General features: G+C 36.1%; 2 protein-coding genes across 6 annotated transcripts; both read left to right on the top strand.

The window, feature by feature from the left end:
- Positions 1–17: 17 nt before the first annotated feature.
- Positions 18–2256, top strand: Adss (adenylosuccinate synthetase). Its single transcript, XM_089870308.1, has 3 exons — positions 18–658; positions 759–1172; positions 1341–2256. Exons 1-3 carry the CDS (start codon positions 172–174, stop codon positions 1814–1816), a joined length of 1377 nt encoding a protein of 458 aa, XP_089726434.1. The 5' UTR covers positions 18–171; the 3' UTR covers positions 1817–2256.
- A 118-nt stretch (positions 2257–2374) lies between these two features.
- On the top strand, positions 2375–21250 carry usp (retinoid X receptor ultraspiracle). Of its 5 annotated transcripts, none has more exons than XM_089870293.1 (10): positions 2375–2671; positions 3425–3597; positions 15973–16136; positions 16356–16486; positions 16587–16744; positions 16852–16997; positions 17250–17342; positions 17792–17918; positions 18010–18234; positions 18298–21250. In XM_089870293.1, the coding sequence occupies exons 2-10, from the start codon at positions 3579–3581 to the stop codon at positions 18546–18548; spliced, it is 1314 nt and encodes a 437-aa protein (XP_089726419.1). In that variant the 5' UTR covers positions 2375–2671; positions 3425–3578; the 3' UTR covers positions 18549–21250. The 5 variants fall into 5 exon arrangements, with proteins under 5 accessions (XP_089726419.1, XP_089726418.1, XP_089726417.1 ...); XM_089870292.1 differs by lacking the exon at positions 2375–2671 and adding an exon at positions 2741–3251; XM_089870289.1 differs by lacking the exons at positions 2375–2671; positions 3425–3597 and adding an exon at positions 9773–10575.
- Positions 21251–21294: the final 44 nt, after the last annotated feature.

Here is a 21294-nt window from a genome sequence, read left to right as displayed (position 1 = left end):
ATACCGGTGTATGTGTTGAGTAGGTCGCGATAAAGCGTGGAGGTTTGTAGACTGTAGAGGAACCGCGACATGGCCTCGCGCCAAATTATATTAAACTCCAAGAGTTAAAGCCCCGAAAACAACTCGAATACTTATCAAATATTATCTATATCGGCGAATGATAAAGCTCTTATGGCCACTACAGTAAACGGCAATTCGGAAGGCAACAATCTAGTCGCCTCAAAACGCTTGAAAATGGGTAAGCTGGAAGCCGGTGACCTTAAGCCTAAAGGAAGCGCGGGCGTGACTGTGGTCTTGGGGGCCCAATGGGGCGACGAAGGAAAGGGTAAAGTGGTGGACCTACTGGCCGCCGATTGCGACGTCATATGTCGGTGTCAGGGAGGCAATAACGCCGGACATACTGTCGTCGTGGGAAATGTGGAATTTGATTTCCATTTGCTACCCAGTGGAATCATAAATGAAAAGTGCACCAGCGTGGTGGGGAATGGAGTGGTGGTCCATTTGGGCCAGTTGTTTGAAGAGATCACTAAGAACGAAGCGAAAGGCTTGAACAATTGGCAGAAAAGACTTTTGATATCAGATCGGGCTCATCTAGTCTTTGATTTCCATCAGGAAGTTGATGGATTGCAGGAACAGGAAAAAGGAAAGAGCAGTTTGGGTAATCATTAATTAATTAACTTGACTAATTGACTTACCACAGATTACTAAGTTACGAGTTATTATTGGGTATTTAATCCTGGTAATGATAATATATTAAGGAACAACGAAAAAGGGAATTGGTCCAACTTATTCAACCAAAGCCAGCAGAATTGGATTACGTTTTGCTGACCTAATGGGGGATTTTGGCACCTTTGAAATAAAGTTCAGAGCATTGGTGGACTTTTACAAGAAGATGTTCAGCTATCTCGAAGTGGATGTAGACAAAGAGTTGCAAAAATACAAATTGTACGCTGAGAAAATTCGCCCTTGCGTTTCCGATACCGTCCTTTACTTGCACGAGGCCATTAAAAGTGGCAAAGTGGTCCTGGTTGAGGGAGCCAATGCCGCCTTATTAGACATCGATTTTGGAACGTATCCTTATGTCACGTCGTCCAATTGCACCGTGGGTGGAGCTTGCACAGGATTGGGAATACCCCCAACACTTATTGAAAACATCTACGGTGTCGTTAAAGGTATACCTTTCTTACGTTTTCAGGGAACCTTACCTTGAGCTGGGTTACCTTAATGTTTTGGGGTTGTATTTGCCATTTTGGGCTGGTTTTGAAGCTCTCTTTGAGTTTTGTAACCGATCCAGGCATTGGTACTTTGATTTCTGACAAGTCTCGTACATATTATAAAAGCTTACACGACGCGAGTGGGAGATGGCCCTTTCCCAACAGAGCTTCATGACGAAATAGGGTCCCTGCTTCAAGAACGCGGGGCTGAATTTGGAGTGACTACAAAACGTAAAAGAAGGTGTGGTTGGCTGGACACGGCTTTGCTCAGATACTCCACCATCATCAATGGGTACACCGCCATCGCGCTGACCAAACTGGACATTTTGGATACCTTGAAAGAAGTCAAAATTGGTGTGGAATACACGTTGGATGGTAAAAGTCTGATGACTCCGCCAGCTAATGCCTCCGATATGGAAAGAGTCCAAGTTCGTTACTTGACCCTTCCTGGTTGGGATGTTTCAACTGAAAACGTTCGCGAATTTGAGAACTTGCCAATTGAAGCTCAGAACTATGTTAAAGAGATCGAAAATCAAATTGGGGTTCCCGTTAAATGGATCGGAGTTGGCAAAGAAAGAAACAGCATGATTGAATGCTTTTAACGAAACCGTTGTTCGTTCGTCGCATTTACGCCCAAAATTTATTATACTTTTCCAAGGATTGCGGGATGAGAAATATAATCACTTGACCTTCAAACGACCTTCCTTACACCCCTCCAAAAAATTAGCCAAAAAAAATCATTAAAACTCGTATTTAAAGATAGCCATAATGTTTTTTTCTTTTCTTAGTTTTATTATTATTATTATCCTTGTTTTAATTAAGAAGTACTTAATTTTTAGTACTAATTAAGTAACGCACATGTTAACCCAAAATTTAATCAGAAATTTTGTTAAATTTGAACAGTAATTTGTATTTGTAATTTGTAGTTTATCAAATTTGGTTTTTTTGTTATTTGGATTATGAGGAGAGAAAAAAAATGTGTGTTGCATTATTTTGATCATTTTTCTTGATTTAATTAAACATTGTTTCGTTTAAAAAAAAATAACCGCGTTTGAATTTACGCGCCTTTTTTTTCCAGTTTAATAGACGCCACTTTTTGCTACTATTTGATTGGCTAATAAGTTCCGGCACCTCTTCGAATCACCTATCTCCATTTTTTCTGGAGGTAACGCGTTGTCTGGTTAGTGTATCTATCGCTCGGTAATTTATAGAAATTTAGATATTTTTATTAGGATATAATGTTAATATTAATTATAAGTAAGTTAATTAGTTTAAATTATGTATTTAAGGTCGTCGCGAAATAAGTTCAGTGACCGTAAAGTGCATTAGCGTCAAAGATTTTGTGTACAAGAGGCCTGGCCGCCGGACGATTCGATTTTCAGGGCTAAGGGGGTGCTATCAGCCCGCCAAACTTGTCATTACCAGCAAGGAGTATTAACCGATAAATGTATTTGAAGGTAAATTAATATTATTATTAGGGATTATTCATTTTAAAAACTATAGTTTTAATCGCGCTTTATTTTAATATATAATACTTGAGAATTGACGCTATTAACCGTAAATAGCGTTGAAATATAATTAAAATTAATAAGTAAAAAAGGCAATGTCCTATTGCAACTCCAGTATATTTATGGATAAGTACTCCTTGTTGAGAGAGAAACGCGACTTTTTTGTCTGCTTCGGTTTGATCGTGATAGGTTAGGTGCCGGGGGACGCGCGCGCTAGCTCAGACGGGCGAGCGAATTTTTTGGAACAAACAAAATTTGACCCCAAAACGTTTAAAAGAAAAGTAGGCCTAATTCAAATTTATCGGCGTTATAGCTAGGGCAAGTTCAACCCTTAGATTAACGAATTAACGATAGAATTTGGATTAATATACGCGTTTAAAAGCTCGGTGTGAACCCCAGTGAAAAGAATAGACGGCTTGGCTTCGTATAATGGACCCCCCTATCTCGTAAATATCAAAGGGAGACTTCTTCGATTCCTAAGCCTTGGCTTAGTCAAAAAGTCACGCTACTCTGTGCAATTATTACAAAAGTATGTGGACTAGGCTTTATTTTGTAACTTTTACGAGTATTTATCTATCTACAAGGCAAATATAAAATTCATTAGGACTATCGTTAGATTTCAATTTGTGATTATTATTGGCCTATTCAAGGATGATTTCTTATCACTAAATTCCATGTTTTTTTCTTTTAAAATTTTTCCAGACCAAATCTTTTCTGGTGTTGTGGGAAACATTATTAGAATAACGTGTGATAAAAACAAGTGTGTTATCGGGAACCCAAATTTGAAGGATTTAAATTGAAAGGTCAAAAAGGATCTTTCTCTCTGTTTTGGCAAATTAATCTGAACAAAGTACAAATGGATTTGGATGATGAATGTAAGTTCAAAATTTGTTTACTCTTAAAATTTAAGTAAATATTTAATAATTGTAAGGGAACGCGTCTTAACATTAAATTAAATATAGGTAAATATTATTTAGATATTTAATTAACTAAATTCTCAAAACTATTTTGGTCTAATAAATTTAAAATGGGTTTTAAGGCTTGTTAATATTGTTAATTGAGGTTGATGTTTAGGCGTTTATTATATACTTTTATTACATCACGGTGGCGGCGATATCTAGGGTATTTTATTCAGCCGTTTCACTTTCGATGGTCTAATCTAGGTCCTTTAAGTAGGTCATAGTTTTGGGGGAAAAAACTAGGTCTCCCTAGGTCTAGGTCTCCATACTCCATTTAGGTAAACACAGGTGCGTCTCTAATTCAAACGCGACAATACAAATAAATGCTACGTTTATTGACGACATATTAGATATCCATTAAAAATAGGTAGGCTGATAATTTTTAGGCCCTTTTTATCGCGGCGTTTTTTGGGGTCAATCAACGGGAGACTTTCGTTTGTCCTACATAGATGGCGCGACATGTCCCTTAGACAGATTTGTAAAGGGATAGTGAAGTGAAAATATCTTGATACGCGAAAAATAATTTAAAGGACAGATTACCAGGACCTAATCATAAAAGTAATTACGAGAATGCGGTTAATTTAAAACAAGGTGTTCTTCCCTTTACCCTTTAGAAATGAAAACGTACTTGTACTTAAGCGTTTTAAAATAATAATATTGGCAAAGTGTTTAAAAAGAGGAGCAAAAATAAGCTCTTTAAATAAGCCTTTAAAACTTGTAAAAGGAATTTTAAGGGTGTTCTTTTGAATCTTAACAAAAATACTTAACTGCTCTCCCCTCTGCCATCCCTCTCTCTACTTATTTTTTATTGAGGCGATAAAAATCTTTATATTTTGCGAAGCGGAGAAGAGATTGTCGGGAGGGGTGGGGGGAGGATGGTTAAATATTAAAGGAATTCTCTCTCTTTGGTTGTATCGCTGGCTCCCTTATCCACTGACCTTGAAATCAACACAAAGTTGTTATTCAGGTTTTTCAACCCGACTCCAGTCGTCATAGAAACCAATATTACCACTGCCATACTCTCCTCATCCCCCCTCACCCTTTGCATTTCCTCCCCTCCCCTCTTCGTTCCTTTCCTTTGATGACGTATGAATCGAGATTGAATAATCCGGTTTCGACTCCACTGGTCGGACACTTGCCAAAATTAAATACGTTTAAATGTACTCCCTATCAGAAAGTGAAAGTAAATGTCCGACACCACGGAATTCTCTGTTGTTATAATATACTTTCGTTATGTTATTTTTTGGGGCTTCAGTCTCCCGCGATATTTTTAGAAAATGTTTTCTGTGATTGTCTAGTAGGCCAATTTTCGTCTAAAATTAGATAGTTTCGTTGTAGACTTTGAGACTATCACGTTAAATTAATTATTGGAGTCTTATTTTTAATGGTTAATTAAGTTGAACATCCTTAAGATTATTTTTGACACAATAATAACTTCCGAATTTATATACTTCTAATTTTATTTGGTCTGTGAAATAGTTTCACCCCTTGATTTATTTACTTCTGGTAATGTCTTAAATTCCTTGGTGGGAAATTTTAATTTATGGGCGCCATTTGACCAATCGGTGTAATTATGCTAGTGACCATCCTCTTGAGCTCGGATGACATTTTTAAAGGGAGTATAAATTGTCCTTAGATTCAGTATTGTTGTCGTTGGTTGCGTAATTAAGTTGAACATCCTTGAGATTATTTTTGACACAATAATAACTTCCGAATTTATATACTTCTAATTTTATTTGGTCTGTGAAATAGTTTCACCCCTTGATTTATTTACTTCTGGTAATGTCTTAAATTCCTAGGTGGGAAATTTTAATTTATGGGCGCCATTTGACCAATCGGTGTAATTATGCTAGTGACCATCCTCTTGAGCTCGGATGACATTTTTAAAGAGAGTATAAATTGCCCTTAGATTCAGTATTGTTGTAGTTGCGTTTATAATTTTGAAGGCCATTCTAAGTTCAATGAAAGTTGTTGGCTGAGGAGACGGAAAAGGTTGTTCACTGCTAAACAAAATCTATATTGTTTTTGGAACATTTCCAACTATCTACTAAAATATATAGAAGGTTTAAAATAATCAAGGACAACTTCAAAGGGTTAAAATTCTCTCTCTCTCTTTCTCTCTAGTCTTTTAGTCTTTCTGTGTAACTATTAACCAGCAGAAACGGGCTCGACATTTTAGATGTTTTAAAAGAAAAGCGGACGGAGTTAGATTGCAATGTGGCCTCCAAATTAACTCTGCTTTTTTAGTACCTTTTCACCTTGACACAAAAAAATAAGGCAACTCATTATACCTTAACGTTATAATCTATCTTTTATAGACAATCGTGACGCGTTGAGACTGAAACAATTTTTTTTATTCTTCTGACTTCTTTCAAAAAAATTGTTTAAAATTTTTTTCTTTTTGCGAATTGTGTATCTACAATACAGACTGATTTCTTATTGTAACTCTACGATTGACTTCCGTTCCCACTTATCTCTTTGGGGACCATGGGGTGTAAAAATCATTATGGGTCCCCTTAAAATATCTGGGGCCATAGAAATGGTACCCAACATGTGTTTTCCATCTATGGATTTCACGGCGCCCTAAAATATCTTGGGGGGGGGGGGTCTTGGGCACCCTGAGTTTCCCATCATTCTGTACCGCTTCATAACTTAGAGACGTGTTTTTCACATTGGCCCCACTACCACTAATATAATTTATAATAATATATAGAGGTACCCAATTTTTAGATTAGGGTTGGTAGATGATTTAATAAAAACCTGTTGTAACCATTTTGGTACCCACTACCATCATCATCATTATCGTCCCACCTTAAGAGTTCCACCCCTAATTTTGTATCTACATGGAGTATTCTAGCGCCCTTCCTTACAGCGTATTCCTAATTCCAAGTGAAAGTTTTTGACGCTTGGTTGACTTCGTCATTTTCTTCTTCGTCTTGGGGAGTTTGTAGAGTAGGGGTTGCGATAATGACCTTGGCCTTGAATGGCGTCTCACTCTTGCAGAAGTTAGTAGTAGAAGAATGTGGGTTTCAACATAGAAAGAATTAAAGTCCAACCAACGAGTAGAATAGGTTTTCTTTTTTTAAAATGGACCCCCCCCCCTTTCCCAAAGTTATTACGAAAACCCTGGTTGAATTTGGGGGGGGGGGGTGTATAGAGAGCTTCTTTAGGAGAACCGGTCACGTGTTACGTAATTTTTAATTTTTCAGCGCGTCCAAACCCCTAATTTGCGTAACTCCGCTGGCCGCTTTCCAAAACAAATTTCGAATCTTTTTTACCTTGTGGGCCTTTTTCAAAATTTGTACATTTACAGAAGTAACCGACCACGTGGGTTGATTTCCAAGAACATCCCTTAATTTTATTATGAAATTAGTCTAAGGGATATTTTTTAAATTAATTAAATAAGTTGTAGGTTTAAATTTAAATATTTTCATTGGGAATTATCTTTGGAATGATCTAAATCCGATTTCAAAAGTACTTGTAGTTTTGTACTGATTTGGGTTGTGGCTTGCTTATAATAAAGACTTCTTATTTTAACTAATGTATGTCTTGGTAACACAGCGGGTAACCCCTATGGTGCCTTTAGGTGCCACTCATAACCAGATTGCGTCTTAATTATATTGAGTTAAATGTGGTTTTTTCAATTAGCCCCTCGACTTCCGGTACAAACCCAATATCCTTAAACATGGTGATACAGTCGGCCTATTATTTCTCTCATTGCATTTCTGGAGGTTTTTTTTTTCTCTTTCGCCTGAAGGGAGCTAATGGTGCGGCTGTAGTCCCAGAACTCCCAGCTAGCATGTTGGTAGCACGTTGCCCATATGATATACCCCACTGGTGGGGAGGCCCCTCTCCTTCCGGAAGGAATATGGATGACCCTGATTGGTGGGAGGGTGAGAGTGTGAGTTGGAAGGGAGTTTAGTTAGAGCGCATTTTTGAGATTTAGTTCCCAGTGTTTTTTGCGGGAAACGAGCCGGCGAGCTGGTTCTGATACGTTTTCAAAGGGGTTAAATATAATATTCTTGACCTTGACTTACTGCCTGTGGCCCTCCCTGCAGTCAGTTCCCAAATAACACACCCAAACGCGATAAGCTGTGGCAGCAGCTGCTTATGATGATGTCCTATACGTTTTTATAATCGCTGTAGTTTGAAAGAAAAATATTTTTTATCTTATGGGATTCATGCAACATTGCGCATTTTGTTTGTTATGTTGGACGGTTTCACCAAATTATAGAATAATTAACTTCAAATTAATTATTACGATGGGAAATTCAACTTTTTCGACACTGTAGTTTTGTAGGAGAATTTTATCTTTTGCTGGTTTTATTCGTAGTTTTCTTTAAGGGTTTTTTCGCCATTTTTCCCCAGTGTTGCCAGGCTGTTGATTAGGCGTAGAGAGCAGTTCAGTATGAATCAGTTCTTGATTAACAGAGTTTAAGCTGAGATGAGGGAGGGACGAAGTTTCTCTAGCCCCATCAACGAAAATTGATTGCCTATTAAGTTGTTGGCCCATTACAAGAAATTATAGAAAATTTTAATTAACTTTAAATTAATTAATTAATATAGTATAATTAAGGGCGGGTAATTAAACTTTTCAGACACTAGTTTTATCAAGGAAAATACATGGAAACAAACACCTGGTAAAGAGCGTGTTGTTTTTGTACTTACAAACAACAAAATGAAAAATGAGATAGCGTTTGAAAATATATGGTTTTCCAGCAAAAATTTCATCTGTTTTTAGTTTTAGATGACATTATTTTTATTGCCGTACACGTTAATTTATTGATACGTAAACGTGCGTGCATCGTCGTTCGTAACAGTTCTCTGCAATCAAAAATAGGCTTAGATTCCTGGCCAGGTTACTTCAAACCTAAGCGTCGATCGACGTTTACCTATTTTAATATTAAAATTAGTTACTATTTTAGACTGTTATTAAGCTCCTTTTCAAGATGGTAACTAACCACGAGTACTCGTTGATATATTGTATCAAATTTAATAAGCTTATAAAATTCCGAAGTGTTTACGTTAAGACTTGGCTAGGTTTTGAAATGTCAACCAGATATTGATTGCATTATGACGACGAGTTGACATTATTAAAACGTGGGGCCCCCTCCCCCCTTTTTGGTGACGTTTAAAGCGCCCCAGTTACAAAGTATAGGCTAGCACACGTCTCAACTATTTACAAACTAAAGACTAGACGTAAAAGTTAAATATTGAAGAGTCTGGACTCTGGAAAATATATAAAAACTTTTGGGTGACTTTTAATTAAGAATTCATACGAAATTCGCGTTGGTGTATTGGGGGGGGGGGGTCGCCAAGCGCCTCAAATACTATGTATTGTAATGTTTTAAATTTAAAGGGAAGGGTTTAAAATAAAAGTGGAGCGCGACTCAGCTGGATTCCATGTTGTTTTTTTGGTTTCTAGTCTGTCGCAAAATGGGCCCATTAAGAAAGAATTATTTCGAAAGTTATAATAGATTTATTTTCTTATTTAATTCAATTCAGTTCCAAAAACATTGTTATTTATTTGGACATTATAATATTCTTGACATGTTCATCATGATACTCTGGGCAGTGTTCTGTCTATGTCTACACTCATTAAATTACTAATCAGTTTGAGAACAATGGAATTTAAAGGTACTTCCAAACTTTTTCCCCCCAAAGATTTTTTAGTATCATCCGTTGATTTAGAATCAATAGAGGAAAGGGCTGGGAACTATAATACATCCATTCGGTATCTTTTATCGCTCGCTTACTTTCCTTGTATTGTCTCAAATTGGGCAATCATCGAAACCACCCACCCACACTTGGGTTTTTAAAAGGCATAACACCGCACCATCATCACCCCGAGTTGGAAGGACTTTTAGTTACAGAGGGAGACCTTGAATTAAAAAAAAATACCCGACGTCGGTCCGCTTATTATTAGCTTGTGTTTTTAATGTAGAGGCATCCGCTAGTTTAAATGCCAAACCCCGAGCGAATGGCGGGATGAGAGTGAGAGAGAGCGGCCGTGGGAGAGAGTTTTGAACCTCAAAAGCAACTACTCTCTTCCAGGCAGTCGCCCGCAAAACATTGAAAGCGCAGTGAGTGTCGCGAAGAGCACACCACCGTTTGTGTCTCTAGTGATTTCCCCGAAGACACGTATCTCAAATATTCCCGCGCGCGCGAGAAACAAAACAAGCACGTGCTTTCTTTAAAAATATATATATATATACTTTTCCCGCCAAAAAAAATGAACCGCGAAACAAGCACGTGCTTTCTTTAAAATAATAAATTACCTTCCCGCCAAAAAAATTGTAAAAAGCGGGTTGAATCGGCGCGCGCGAACAAGCACGTGCTTTCTTTGGATTTATTTTTTTTTTACGTTCGCGAGGTCTCCACGTGCTTTCTTGGAAAGAAAAATAAGTTCTGCCTTTTTAAAATTAATTTTAAACATCGGAGTTATTTATTTTCAATAATATATTTGAAAAGAAAAGTGAAACTATATTACGAACTGCGCCCGTCTATATTTCATCTTTGTCGGTTGCATCCGAGATTGAAAAGATTAGATAGAGAAGAGAGACCACCCGTTGTCATCTTCATTGTTCAAAGAAACCTAACCTATTTATGCTTTATTTTTAAGTATTTAATCATAAAACGACGAGAAATCTAAACGAAAATACTTTTGAAAACTTTTTCCCGCCATAAAATGGTGCGCCGGTGTATTGGCAACGCGCGCTTTTGAACTTTGGGAGAATTATTAAGTATTTTGAATATTTTGGGCACTCGCGATGTACAAGAAGGAGAGGCCAAAGTTGTCAGTGACGGCTTTACTGTACGGAAGCGCTTGGATGCATAATTTACCTAATTTGAGTCCCCCCAGTACGCCAACTACGCCATTGGCACTAAATACAGGTATATCACCTTTTTTTTTTTAAATTCTAACCAATTTAGTTCGGAACTTTTTTTTCTCTCGAAATGGTGTCGCTCATTTTTTTTTGCAAAGTTCATCTTTTATTTTATTTTTTAGTTTGGCTTCCTTTTTTGTTTACAGTTTTAATTATTTTTTGCTTAGATAATGTAGAAAAGTGTGTATTGGCACTCCTAACTCTATATCTCCATTGGAGAAGTTGGTAGCTGCCGTTACTCTATAATTCTAACCTATTTTAAGGAATTTGATACCTATACTTAGTTGACACGTGCCACGTGATAACCTAGTGGTCCTTATTATTTTTTTAATCAGTTCGTTTCTAATTTTTGGCGCGTGATTTTGAAAATTTTTGAAAGTAATTACAGGCGCGCGCGATTTGTAGAATATGGCGGGAAAAACATTGTAATGAGTTGCACGCGCTTTTTTTTTGAAAAGGCGGGAAAACATTTCCTAATGAAATTCATGAGCTTTTTCTAAGAAGGCGGGAAACATTTCCCATTGAAAGAAGTCGCGCGCTTTTTAAAAATCGGAAGTCTTTAAAGACTTTGGGAAGGAAATTGCTCTTAGATTTTAACCCTTTTATAATTTGCGAGATCTTTGGTAGACGAGTCTAGGGTTTTAAATGAAATCATTGTAATTCATTCAAAATATCAAATTTCTACAGGAAAAAAAATTAAGATAAGGATAATATTATGTCTACCACTCATTTACTATAACGGCTCTTAACCAAACTGGGGTCCTTCCTAGTATCATAGTCCATCAAAGGGCCCACGCACCGAACTTGAAGTTTCGTAACAAACAGTAGATGTAGAGTTTCTTGGATGGTAATTTTAAACCATAGTCTAAAGTTTAATTTTTTTACTAAAAAAGTTTGGCGCCCAAGTCTAGCAAATCTTTTTCGCCGGCTACAGAATTTTCTACTTTTTTTTTTTTACTTATTTTTTTTTTTTAATTTTAAGTTTTTCCAAGTTAGGGGAAGGTGGAGGTGTTTTTCTTTTCGTTTCACCCAGAACTCGTATCTCAAGTGAATTCAAGGTCTCCATACTTCTTTTTCTTTATGCATATATTTTAAATATTTTTTTTTTTAAAAAAAATAATAATTTATTTAAGCTCCCTATCATTATGATCTAAGTTCTTGGTTTAAAGTCGTAAAAAACCTATTTCTATACCTTGCTTTTAACTTAAGTATTTTAAAGGTACAGTAAAATAACCTTTTTAAAGGTACGTTGAAACAGAGAGGAAACTATTTTTTCCCTCTGGCAGGCTCATCTGGAATTAATTTTACAGTCTATTTGCACGTTAGAGCTCTTGTAACACTGTAGAGACTGCTAAATCGTCTTTAATGGAAAACATATCTTAGAAATATCAATTCAAGTGGAATCCGAGAGGCAAAAACCCTTCTTAAATAAATGCCTTTTTAAAGATAATCCCTGGCAATTAGCAGAAAGATCTCCGAATTGAAATCTCGGATCTTTTCAAATAGAAATGAGCAGCGATTTTTCGTCTAGACAATTCTTACTAACTAAGCTCATAAGAGACGTTGGATACTAATCCCCCTCCTCCTCCCATTAGATCAGATACATTTTATATATGATCTTTAGTAAAGTATCCAACCGACTTTATTGAGGGATTAAATTTATCCCCGATGCTGGTAACCATAGCAACGGATGAAGATGAAAACTGTTGCTTCTGAAAGTGTATTTTTTTTATTTTTTCTCCTTCTGGCTTTTCATTTTCTCGTCAGATTTTGTTGAAGTTTCGGGGTGATTACACTTTTCGTCTTCTTCTTTTTTTGTTTGTCATATTTGTTGCGAAATATTTTTCCAACTACTACCTTCGTTAAAATGTTAGAGGAATCAAGGTCGTTGTTTTCGAACGCCTGCCATGCACTATAATTGAGTTAGCGCTAAGCTAAACAACTCGGGTTTTCCTCGTACTGTCAAATGATATCGTTTTATATGTTATATCGGCGACTAGCCTGGTTTTGACCTTTGAACTTGGCCTGGTTTGGTGAAAAAAATACCCTAGAGTCGCCGTAATTACTAGGCAAGACTTTAGTAATCAAAATTATGAATTTAACACCAATTTTATGAAATAATCATGAATATTATATTATGACCTTTCAACTTGGGCTTGCATGGTTTTTCGTAAAATTCACCTAGTACTGGATGTAAGTCTCCTGTTACAGAAATTAATTACCAGGCATGACTTTTGTGTCTTAATTATGAATTTAACACCAATGTCATGAAATAATCATGAATATTGAAGAATTATAGTATGACCTTTGAACTTGGGCCTACATAGTTTTGGTAAAATTCACGTAGTACTGGATAGTGTTACAGAAATTACCAGGCATGACTTTTGTGTCTAAATTATGACTTGAATGCGAATGTCATGAAATAATCATGAATATTGAAGAATTATATTATGACCTTTGAACTCGGGCCTGCATGGTTTTGGTAAAAATCCCCGCGGTACTGGATAGAAGTCCAGTGTTACGGAAATTACTTGCCAGACATTTAATTATGACTCTAACATGAGTATCTTTAAATAAACATGAATATTGAAGGGGAAAAGTTTTGAATTTTAATTTTAGAGGATGAATTTAATGATACGGTATAGTGGGTCGGTCTTCCCAAGTTTTCTTTTTTAGTTTAATTGTACTTTTATTTTAATTGTTTGTATGGTGTATGGCGGATGTTCATTCCGTAGGTGTATATTATTACTCTAACAAATAACACGCAAAATAATTGTCCTTGCGTTTCTGAGAGAGAAAAATGAAGTTCCCATTCTCTCGTCGTCGTCTGCCGAAGCTCTATTGAAAATTCTATTACCTTGATTCGGGTTTTCCAAAATAAAAATGTTGGTGAGCTGTTACATCCTTTATATTAGATGGGATGGTTGAGGGGAGAGGAATACAGAATATTCTACGGAGTAATATTTAATATGTCATTCTCAACCGCGTCATCTCGTTAAACGGTTGAGCGAGCTCCCTGCTGCTGGTTGCTCTGGCTGCTGCCGTCGTGTTAGGTAAAGGTATCACCATCATCGGTTTATGTATGGTAAAATGTCGGAATACCTTTACTTTTGACCAGAGAGAAACCAGTTGACCTTGAAACGTCATGCCAACAATATGTTCGGTTAAAAAGAAAAATTAAATGGGATTGTTTTAATGTAGACCCTAGAGAATTTAAGTATTTTTCATACTTTGACATCGTGGCTAAATTCTTTCTTAAGGTTTAGTAATCTTGTGATAATGCATTAGGACGGGCGTGGATTTAGAATGAGGTGCCATTACTACAATGTTGCATTCTTGTCTATGAAAAGTGTTTGTTGTTGGAAAATAAGGGATATTTTGATTTAAACGTACTTTTTTTTTTTTTTTTGATAAGATAGGCGAGAATATGAAGACTTTATTTTTAGAATTTTACTCAATTGCTGATAGGTTTGTAAGCTCCGGAAATTGGTTAGGGGGAGGGGGATGGATAGGGGTTGCTATTTTAAAGATATGAAGTATTTTTTATAGCTTCGACCTCTTTACTGTTTAACCCTAAGTATTTAAGTGTCATTCGATAGCACGTGGGTCTGAAAGTCTATTTTGTTTTAAATTTTAATATCTCCAGCGCTATATTTGATCTACAACCGATTGTTTGGTACCGTTGGATTGACTAGAATTATATTTATATTATATCTACAAGACATTTCCCTATAGCAGTTAATAATTAGCAAAGTTCAGACGTCCTAAAGTTTCTGTTAATTACTAGCTGGCTCTTTTAGTGTTAATTTAATTTTGTAAAGACTTAATTGATTCCTAAATCAAATGGCAATTGACTCGGGTGTCCTAGATACTCTATTATGGGCTTAATTTGTTGGCGATAACCTTGGTAGCTTAATCGTAACTCGGCTCTGAATGGCAAATGAACCTTTTTTATTTTTATAAGTTCACGGTTTCCCATTCATCTAACTTAGGCGGCCCAAGTCAATCTCTCGCGTCAAAGAAGGCTGGCTATAGCGTAGACCGGATGGTTAAGGTCAATCGTGTCTGCGCTTTTACTATAGGGTACTAATTTTCCCCATTCTTTGTTATAATGATTTATTCCAACAGTCTCATTTCATTCAAGGTTGCATTTTTAGAAGCCTATGCCAACCTTAATTGACATTAGAAGAAGAGCCTTGGGTGGGAGGGGGGAAGGTATTTTAAATTCTCTGTAGCCTTTGATAGTTCTGTCTTTTAATATTGTCATGGGCGAGTCCCGCCATAAATGAAGTTAGTACCGAATGGACAAATTCGATTGAAGTCTCGTGCCGTCCTCGTGCTCGCCTTTAACACATTTTAATTTCTTTAAGAGTAACCGAAACGCGAGGGTGTCATTGAAATGGTTGGTCCATAGCGCGAGAGAAGGATCTTTTGTAATGGGGTTAAGGTTGTTTGACCTTTTCGGTGGTGGTGGTTCAAGTTAATCCGATAATTTTAGCCTCCCCTTCAGAATTCACGCGATACTGCGAATCGCTAATTAGGCCCTGGTCATGCACTTTGCACTTTGCAATCAACATATATTCCCACTTCAAGCCTGGCTGGGTTATTTTTACTATTGTTAATTATTTTTAAAGTCTGTGTGAAATATTAATTTTTGGAGAGAGAAGCCGACATTCAGGGGGAAATTGGCCCATGTTATTCCTGTGGCCCCTGTAGAAATGTTTCACTCGCGGTGCACCCGTGTTCAAGGAGAAGCTACTAACCAGGCGAAACTTTTTTTTTAATTTTATGGAGACTTTCCGAAAGTTTGACTTTTATTTGCAGATTTTATTTTTAATGCTACCATCGTGAAAATTGGAGTGATTACTAAATGCAATGTCTAGTTTCACGTGGTATTTTTATTTTATCTCTAAGTATGTTTAATGTAAAGTTACGAAGAAAAATGTATAGATGCACCGAAAATTATATTTTCTACTTTACCTTGATTTAAATGGCGTGAGATGTTGGGGTAGGGGTAGATGAACAACGCCCTGGTCAAGGCTAAACGTCGGAAACGTCGTGGTGATATGAAAAATAAGAGACCAAAATAATAGAGCCTGCCAATTTTAGTCGCTGGTCATTTGCCCCGGCCGGACTCGTCGTGTAAATGTATATATATCGAATTTTGTGGGAAATTTTACAGCGGTCAATTCTAATTTCACGCCTTATAAATTATTCATACGCTCGCCATGGGATAATGGGTGATAAGAATTATGTTTTTGCCTTGAAAGGGCAGCGAACGATACATTATGGCTCAGGGATATTATATTTAAAATCGCCCTAGATTAAATAGTCCATTTGCAATTTCAACTTTGAAAATTGTGAAATTTTAAATTGTTTTCGGTGTGTGTTTGTTTTATTGTAGGTTCACTTAGCACAACGACAACTAGTAATGGAGTGGCTATCAGTCCCGTGGGCAGTTCCAACAGTAGCTTAAGTCCCCCATCGTCGGTCACCAGTAGTCTTCCGCAGTCCAATTACTCCTCCTCAACAGGGGGACTACTTAGCCCTTCATACATGAATTCACCCGTAAGTACATTTCGACCTTTGACCCAGCTAGAACTTTTAGGAACAATATTTGTACTCTGTCCGCAAAGGGGGGAGGGAGGAAGATATGTCAGGGCATCATGGGGTTGTGGGATTTAATTTCAACTGGCTTAGTAATTTAAGATTGCCTGGGTTATTTAAATATATATGGGTGGGGGATATCCTCGCACTTTCGTTGTAATTGGACGACATACTGTCCAGGTTTCCTCTCAGCAAGTATTATCCCCACAGAATTCCGGGCGCTATCCACCCAACCACCCGCTGAGTGGATCCAAGCATTTGTGTTCCATTTGCGGTGACAGAGCCAGTGGCAAACATTACGGTGTTTACAGGTAAACAATCCTGCAGAGTTACAAACAAAAATATTTAAAATGAAATTGCAATATCGGGCGGTAAGACTTTAGTTTGGTTGGTGTCGGTTTCTAATTATAGTTGCGAGGGATGCAAGGGTTTCTTCAAAAGAACGGTCCGCAAGGACTTGACGTACGCGTGTCGCGAAGATCGCAATTGCATCATTGATAAACGGCAACGAAATCGGTGTCAATATTGTCGTTATCAAAAGTGCCTCTCCATGGGAATGAAACGGGAAGGTAAATGTCGTCGTATTCTTTTGATTTTGATGGAGACAAAGATGTTAGCTAGGTTTTGGGACAGTTCAGTCGGTCCATTTTAATGAAATAAGGTCTCGGGGTTATAGCGGTGCAAGAAGAGCGTCAACGGACGAAGGAAAAAATGGAGAACGAAGTGGAGAGTACAAGTAATTTACACAATGATATGCCCATTGAGCGCATGCTCGAAGCCGAACTCAGGGTAGAACCCAAAAATGAAGATTTGGCCACCAACGTAATTATAGTCTTCTTTTATCAATTGCTTTTTCTTTTCATATTACGTTTGTTATCATTTTACGATATGCCTATTTGGTTGCTTTATTAGAGGAGTGAAAGACAATCGGGGTTTATTTTTATCTTATTATTATTACTTGGAATGTTGTTAGGGGTCTTCTTTCTTGTTTTGATTGTTTCGCGGTTCTTTTGACCAGATTGGTACATTCATGGTGTTAAAATTGGGATTGTGTGGCCTGTATATTTTTTATAGTTGATGAGGCAGGGTCGGGGCAACAGGGTGGGTGCGGCCAGCTTCTTCGGCGAGGCCCTGGACGACGCCGTCAGCGAGCAACAGCAGAAACAAGTACGTAAAAATCTAACCCCCACCCAACCTTTCCAGGAACACACATTCAATTTCATTTCATTGTATAATAAAATTATCATCATCATCATCAGTTAGGTTTCACTCAATATTCGGTTATATACCTTATTTTTCTAGGCCTACTTAGTCTTGAGGAGGTCAATGATGGCCTTTTCAAGGTCGTGTTGACCATTTTGAAGGTCGTGATGACGTACTTTTTATAACGCGATAGTTTTAACTCAATTCTTTAAAGTAAGATAAATATATTGCGGACGGGATCTTGTAGAAGTTATTGAAGGTCAACACTTAGGCCTCAGGTTAGGGTTAAAAATGATACTGGTGGCACTTTGTTGTCTTGGTGAAAGAGTCTTTCACTCCCGAGACGGCGGCGCGACGCCGGGGACACAGCATTCTATAAATTGTTAAGGGGACATTGTACTTGTGTATTGTAGCGCGATCCAGTGACGAATATCTGTCAAGCGGCCGACAGACAATTGTACCAATTGGTCGAATGGGCCAAACATATCCCGCATTTTACAGAATTACCCCTCGAAGATCAGATGGTCCTCTTAAAAGCCGGTGAGTTTAGTTTAATTGCGCCTGCTGGAGTTGTAGTTATCGCCAAGTAGTTAGTTCTTTAATGCGTGGAATTGGTACTTGTCCGTGGTAGGATGGAATGAGCTTTTGATCGCGTCATTCTCTCATCGCTCGATGGGCGTCAAAGACGGGATTGTTTTGGCAACGGGCTTAGTCGTCCATCGTAACAGCGCCCATAGCGCCGGTGTTGGCACCATTTTCGATCGCGTTTTAACGGAATTGGTGGCTAAAATGAAGGAGATGAAGATGGATAAGACGGAACTCGGTTGTTTGAGAGCGATTGTCCTCTTTAATCCAGGTTAGTGGTCACTTACCTCGACGCCCAAAATGGTGGGGAATATACTTATAAATGTAATTGCAGAAGCGAAAGGTTTAAAATCGGTTCAAGTAGTGGAGAATTTACGCGAGAAAGTGTACGCGGCTCTGGACGATTATTGTAAAATGAATTATCCCGAACATTCGGGTCGATTCGCCAAGTTATTGTTGCGTTTACCGGCTCTACGAAGTATCGGACTTAAGTGCCTCGAACATCTCTTTTTCTTCAAACTAATCGGGGACACGCCCATTGATAATTTTCTGATGAGCATGCTCGAAACACCGTCTGATTCCTAAACCACCGCTCACGCAAAAATAATAATTAATTAATCTCAATCAATAATTATCTCATTTATTATTATTATTATTATTATTCAAGTTGGGGGTTTTATTACAAAAGATGTGTTATTTTTTTTTTAATTCAGGGTTTACTTTCAGCCTTACGAAAAATACATCGTTTTACTTTCAGCCTTACGAAAAATACATCGTTTTACTTTCAGCCTTACGAAAAATACATCGTTTTTCTAAAGGAAACTTAATTTTCATTTAAATATTTTAATCATTTAATTAATTAAGGGGGCGCCGTAGATAAATAAGTAAGTAAAAACCCATTAAACATTTTATTCATTATTTTTTTTTTTTTTTTAATTTATACCTTTTTTTTTTAATTACCTCGTTTCGTAATTAATTAATTAATTTAGTTAATTAATTATAATTAATTTTTTGGGATTCAATAAACTTTTATTTTATTTTTTTGTAATATAGAATATTCAAAATTTAAATTTGTTTGTGGAAAAACAAACAAAAAAAACAAAAAGATTGAACAAGAATTGAATGAAAATTAATTAATTGAAATATATTAATTAAAATTAATTAATTGAAATATATTAATTAAAATTAATTAATTGAATTATATTAATTAAAATTAATTAATTGAAATATATTAATTAAAATTAATTAATTGAAATATATTAATTAAAATTAAATTAAATATTTCTGATATATTAATTAATTAATATGGGAGAAAGAGTAATGTGATAGAAATTAAATAAAAATTAAAAAGTCTAACGTTATATTTAAAAAAATAAATTAATAAATAAATTGTTATTATAAAAAACAAAACAAAACAAAGAAACAAAAATAATTAAATATTAATTAAGCCTTGTTAAGTAAGTAAAAATCTAGGAAAATGTCGCGCGCTTATAAACTTTAATTATAATTAATAATCGTTCAAGTTTAATTACTACTAACCAGTAATTAAATTAATTAACAAAGTGTACAACCCACGTGTTTTTTAGAAACGTTTGTTAAATATAAATATATATATATATATATATATCCCTGTCTTTAAGAAAAATCTACGTAAAAGTAAGTAAGTACCTGTCTAATTACAAAAAAACTTAATCTACCTTCCTAATTGTCTCTGGAATTAATTAATAGTTCCCTCGTGTTTAAATTTTATCAAGAATTTTAATCATGATTATCGAAGTATTTGGGTGCTTTTTTAATTGGGAAAATTTTTTTAACGAATTTGGCCCCTCCCATTTCAACATGGTGCTTCTAACAATAGGGACTTGGCAGTACTACGTCATGCAATGTCAGGCTACCTTCCACTAGTGCTAAAAAACATACCATAATGGCGCTGGGGGCGGAGTTAAGCCTGAATTGCCAAGTCCCTATAAAACTATAAAATAATTGTGTCCCGTTCACACTGCCCTATCATCATCTTCTTCAAAAGTGGCTTGATAACTTTAATAATACACTGCCAGCTTCAATTAAACAGATTTAACATCGTTCTTCAAAAGCTCGTAACGTGAAGTAAATTATTTTATTTATTTTAACCATAGCTGCTTGCATATGGACTTTAAAATAATAATAAAAATATAATTCAGTTTAGAACTATAGCTTGCATATGGACTTTATGGGGTATAGAGCTATTTCAATTCGGAAGGGGGGGGGGAAAGGAGAGCTTTTGAGGCGGGGTTTCGCCAGTCCCCGCCTAGGAGCCATATTGTGCGGGAAATTTAGCATAGAGTTCTTCAGCGGCGGCACAGAAGGAGGGTGAAAACCGGCTCCGTTTATTGGCAGGCCCAACTGTGACGTTTCCCCCCCCCCCTTTAACTGATATAGCTCTATTAAAAATAATTTACTTCGCGTTAATTAGCTTCTGATGTTAATTAATCAAGACTTCTCAAACTGCCATTTTTGATTTTTCTTAAGAGTATCTTCTTAATCAACAGTGATTAGTTTAATTGATAATAGAGGCTGAACTAACTAATAATAGTTATATAATATCCCCCCCCCCATTCTTAAAGATATTTAAACAAACATGTTAAAGATTAATAATAATATAGGAAAATCTCCCGTGAAATTTGTATAATGTATTTAAAACCTATATATAAAATTATATATATATAATTCTAATTACCGTGGAAACGTAATATTGGGGTTTTTTTGTTTTTTTTTTATTAACTGGTAATTAATGAATGTTTTTTTAGATAAAGTTAAACATTCCCATCTTTTGGTAATTTTTTTTTTTTTTTTTTTGTAAATAAGTTTTTTCTCCCCCCCCCCCTCATAATTTGACCAATCACAGTGCATCGAAAGGTTAGATGCAGAATTGATTTCAAAATTAATGGGCTTTCCTGGCTTATATTTAAATTGTAAATTATATTAATTATTAATATTAATTAATGAACCGTTCAAAATTTAATTAAGACTAATACATCTATTTTTGGTGAAGATTTATCTAGTTTTAACCCTTTTGTTAGTTGACTTAATTTTTTCTTAACTTTTTGATCTTGTTTTAGAGATCTTTTTGGACCTCCCCCCCCCCTTTCTTATCAGGTACGCGACATTTTTATATAATTCTCCCCTCCCCCCCCCCAATATTCATTTAATTAATAATTCATCTTTTTGTATTTAACGAGGGTTTTTTTTTTTTCATTCATTTTTATGTTTACTGTAAAATAAATACAGGGTTTTTGCCTAAGTTATTACTCCATTGTTTAATTTTGTTTATTTTCAGGTGTAATCAGAAAAA

The sequence above is a fragment of the Phalangium opilio genome, unplaced genomic scaffold (genome assembly GCF_054372755.1).
Source record: "Phalangium opilio isolate 3A_F unplaced genomic scaffold, DU_Popi_V2 ptg000031l_1, whole genome shotgun sequence".
Taxonomy (NCBI): Eukaryota; Metazoa; Arthropoda; class Arachnida; order Opiliones; family Phalangiidae; genus Phalangium; species Phalangium opilio.
Note: the sequence above shows the minus strand (reverse complement) of the source record. Positions and strands in the feature narration are given on the sequence as shown.

Coding starts and splice junctions, on each gene's coding strand:
- usp (XM_089870289.1), top strand. CDS start 10,452: ATGTACAAGAAGGAGAGGCCAAAGTTGTCAGTGACGGCTTTACTGTAC. Junction 17,343..17,791: donor GCGAGCAACAGCAGAAACAA/GTACGTAAAAAT, acceptor TGTGTATTGTAG/CGCGATCCAGTGACGAATAT. Junction 18,235..18,297: donor GATTGTCCTCTTTAATCCAG/GTTAGTGGTCAC, acceptor ATGTAATTGCAG/AAGCGAAAGGTTTAAAATCG.
- Adss (XM_089870308.1), top strand. CDS start 172: ATGGCCACTACAGTAAACGGCAATTCGGAAGGCAACAATCTAGTCGCC. Junction 659..758: donor AAAAGGAAAGAGCAGTTTGG/GTAATCATTAAT, acceptor TAATATATTAAG/GAACAACGAAAAAGGGAATT. Junction 1,173..1,340: donor CATCTACGGTGTCGTTAAAG/GTATACCTTTCT, acceptor ATATTATAAAAG/CTTACACGACGCGAGTGGGA.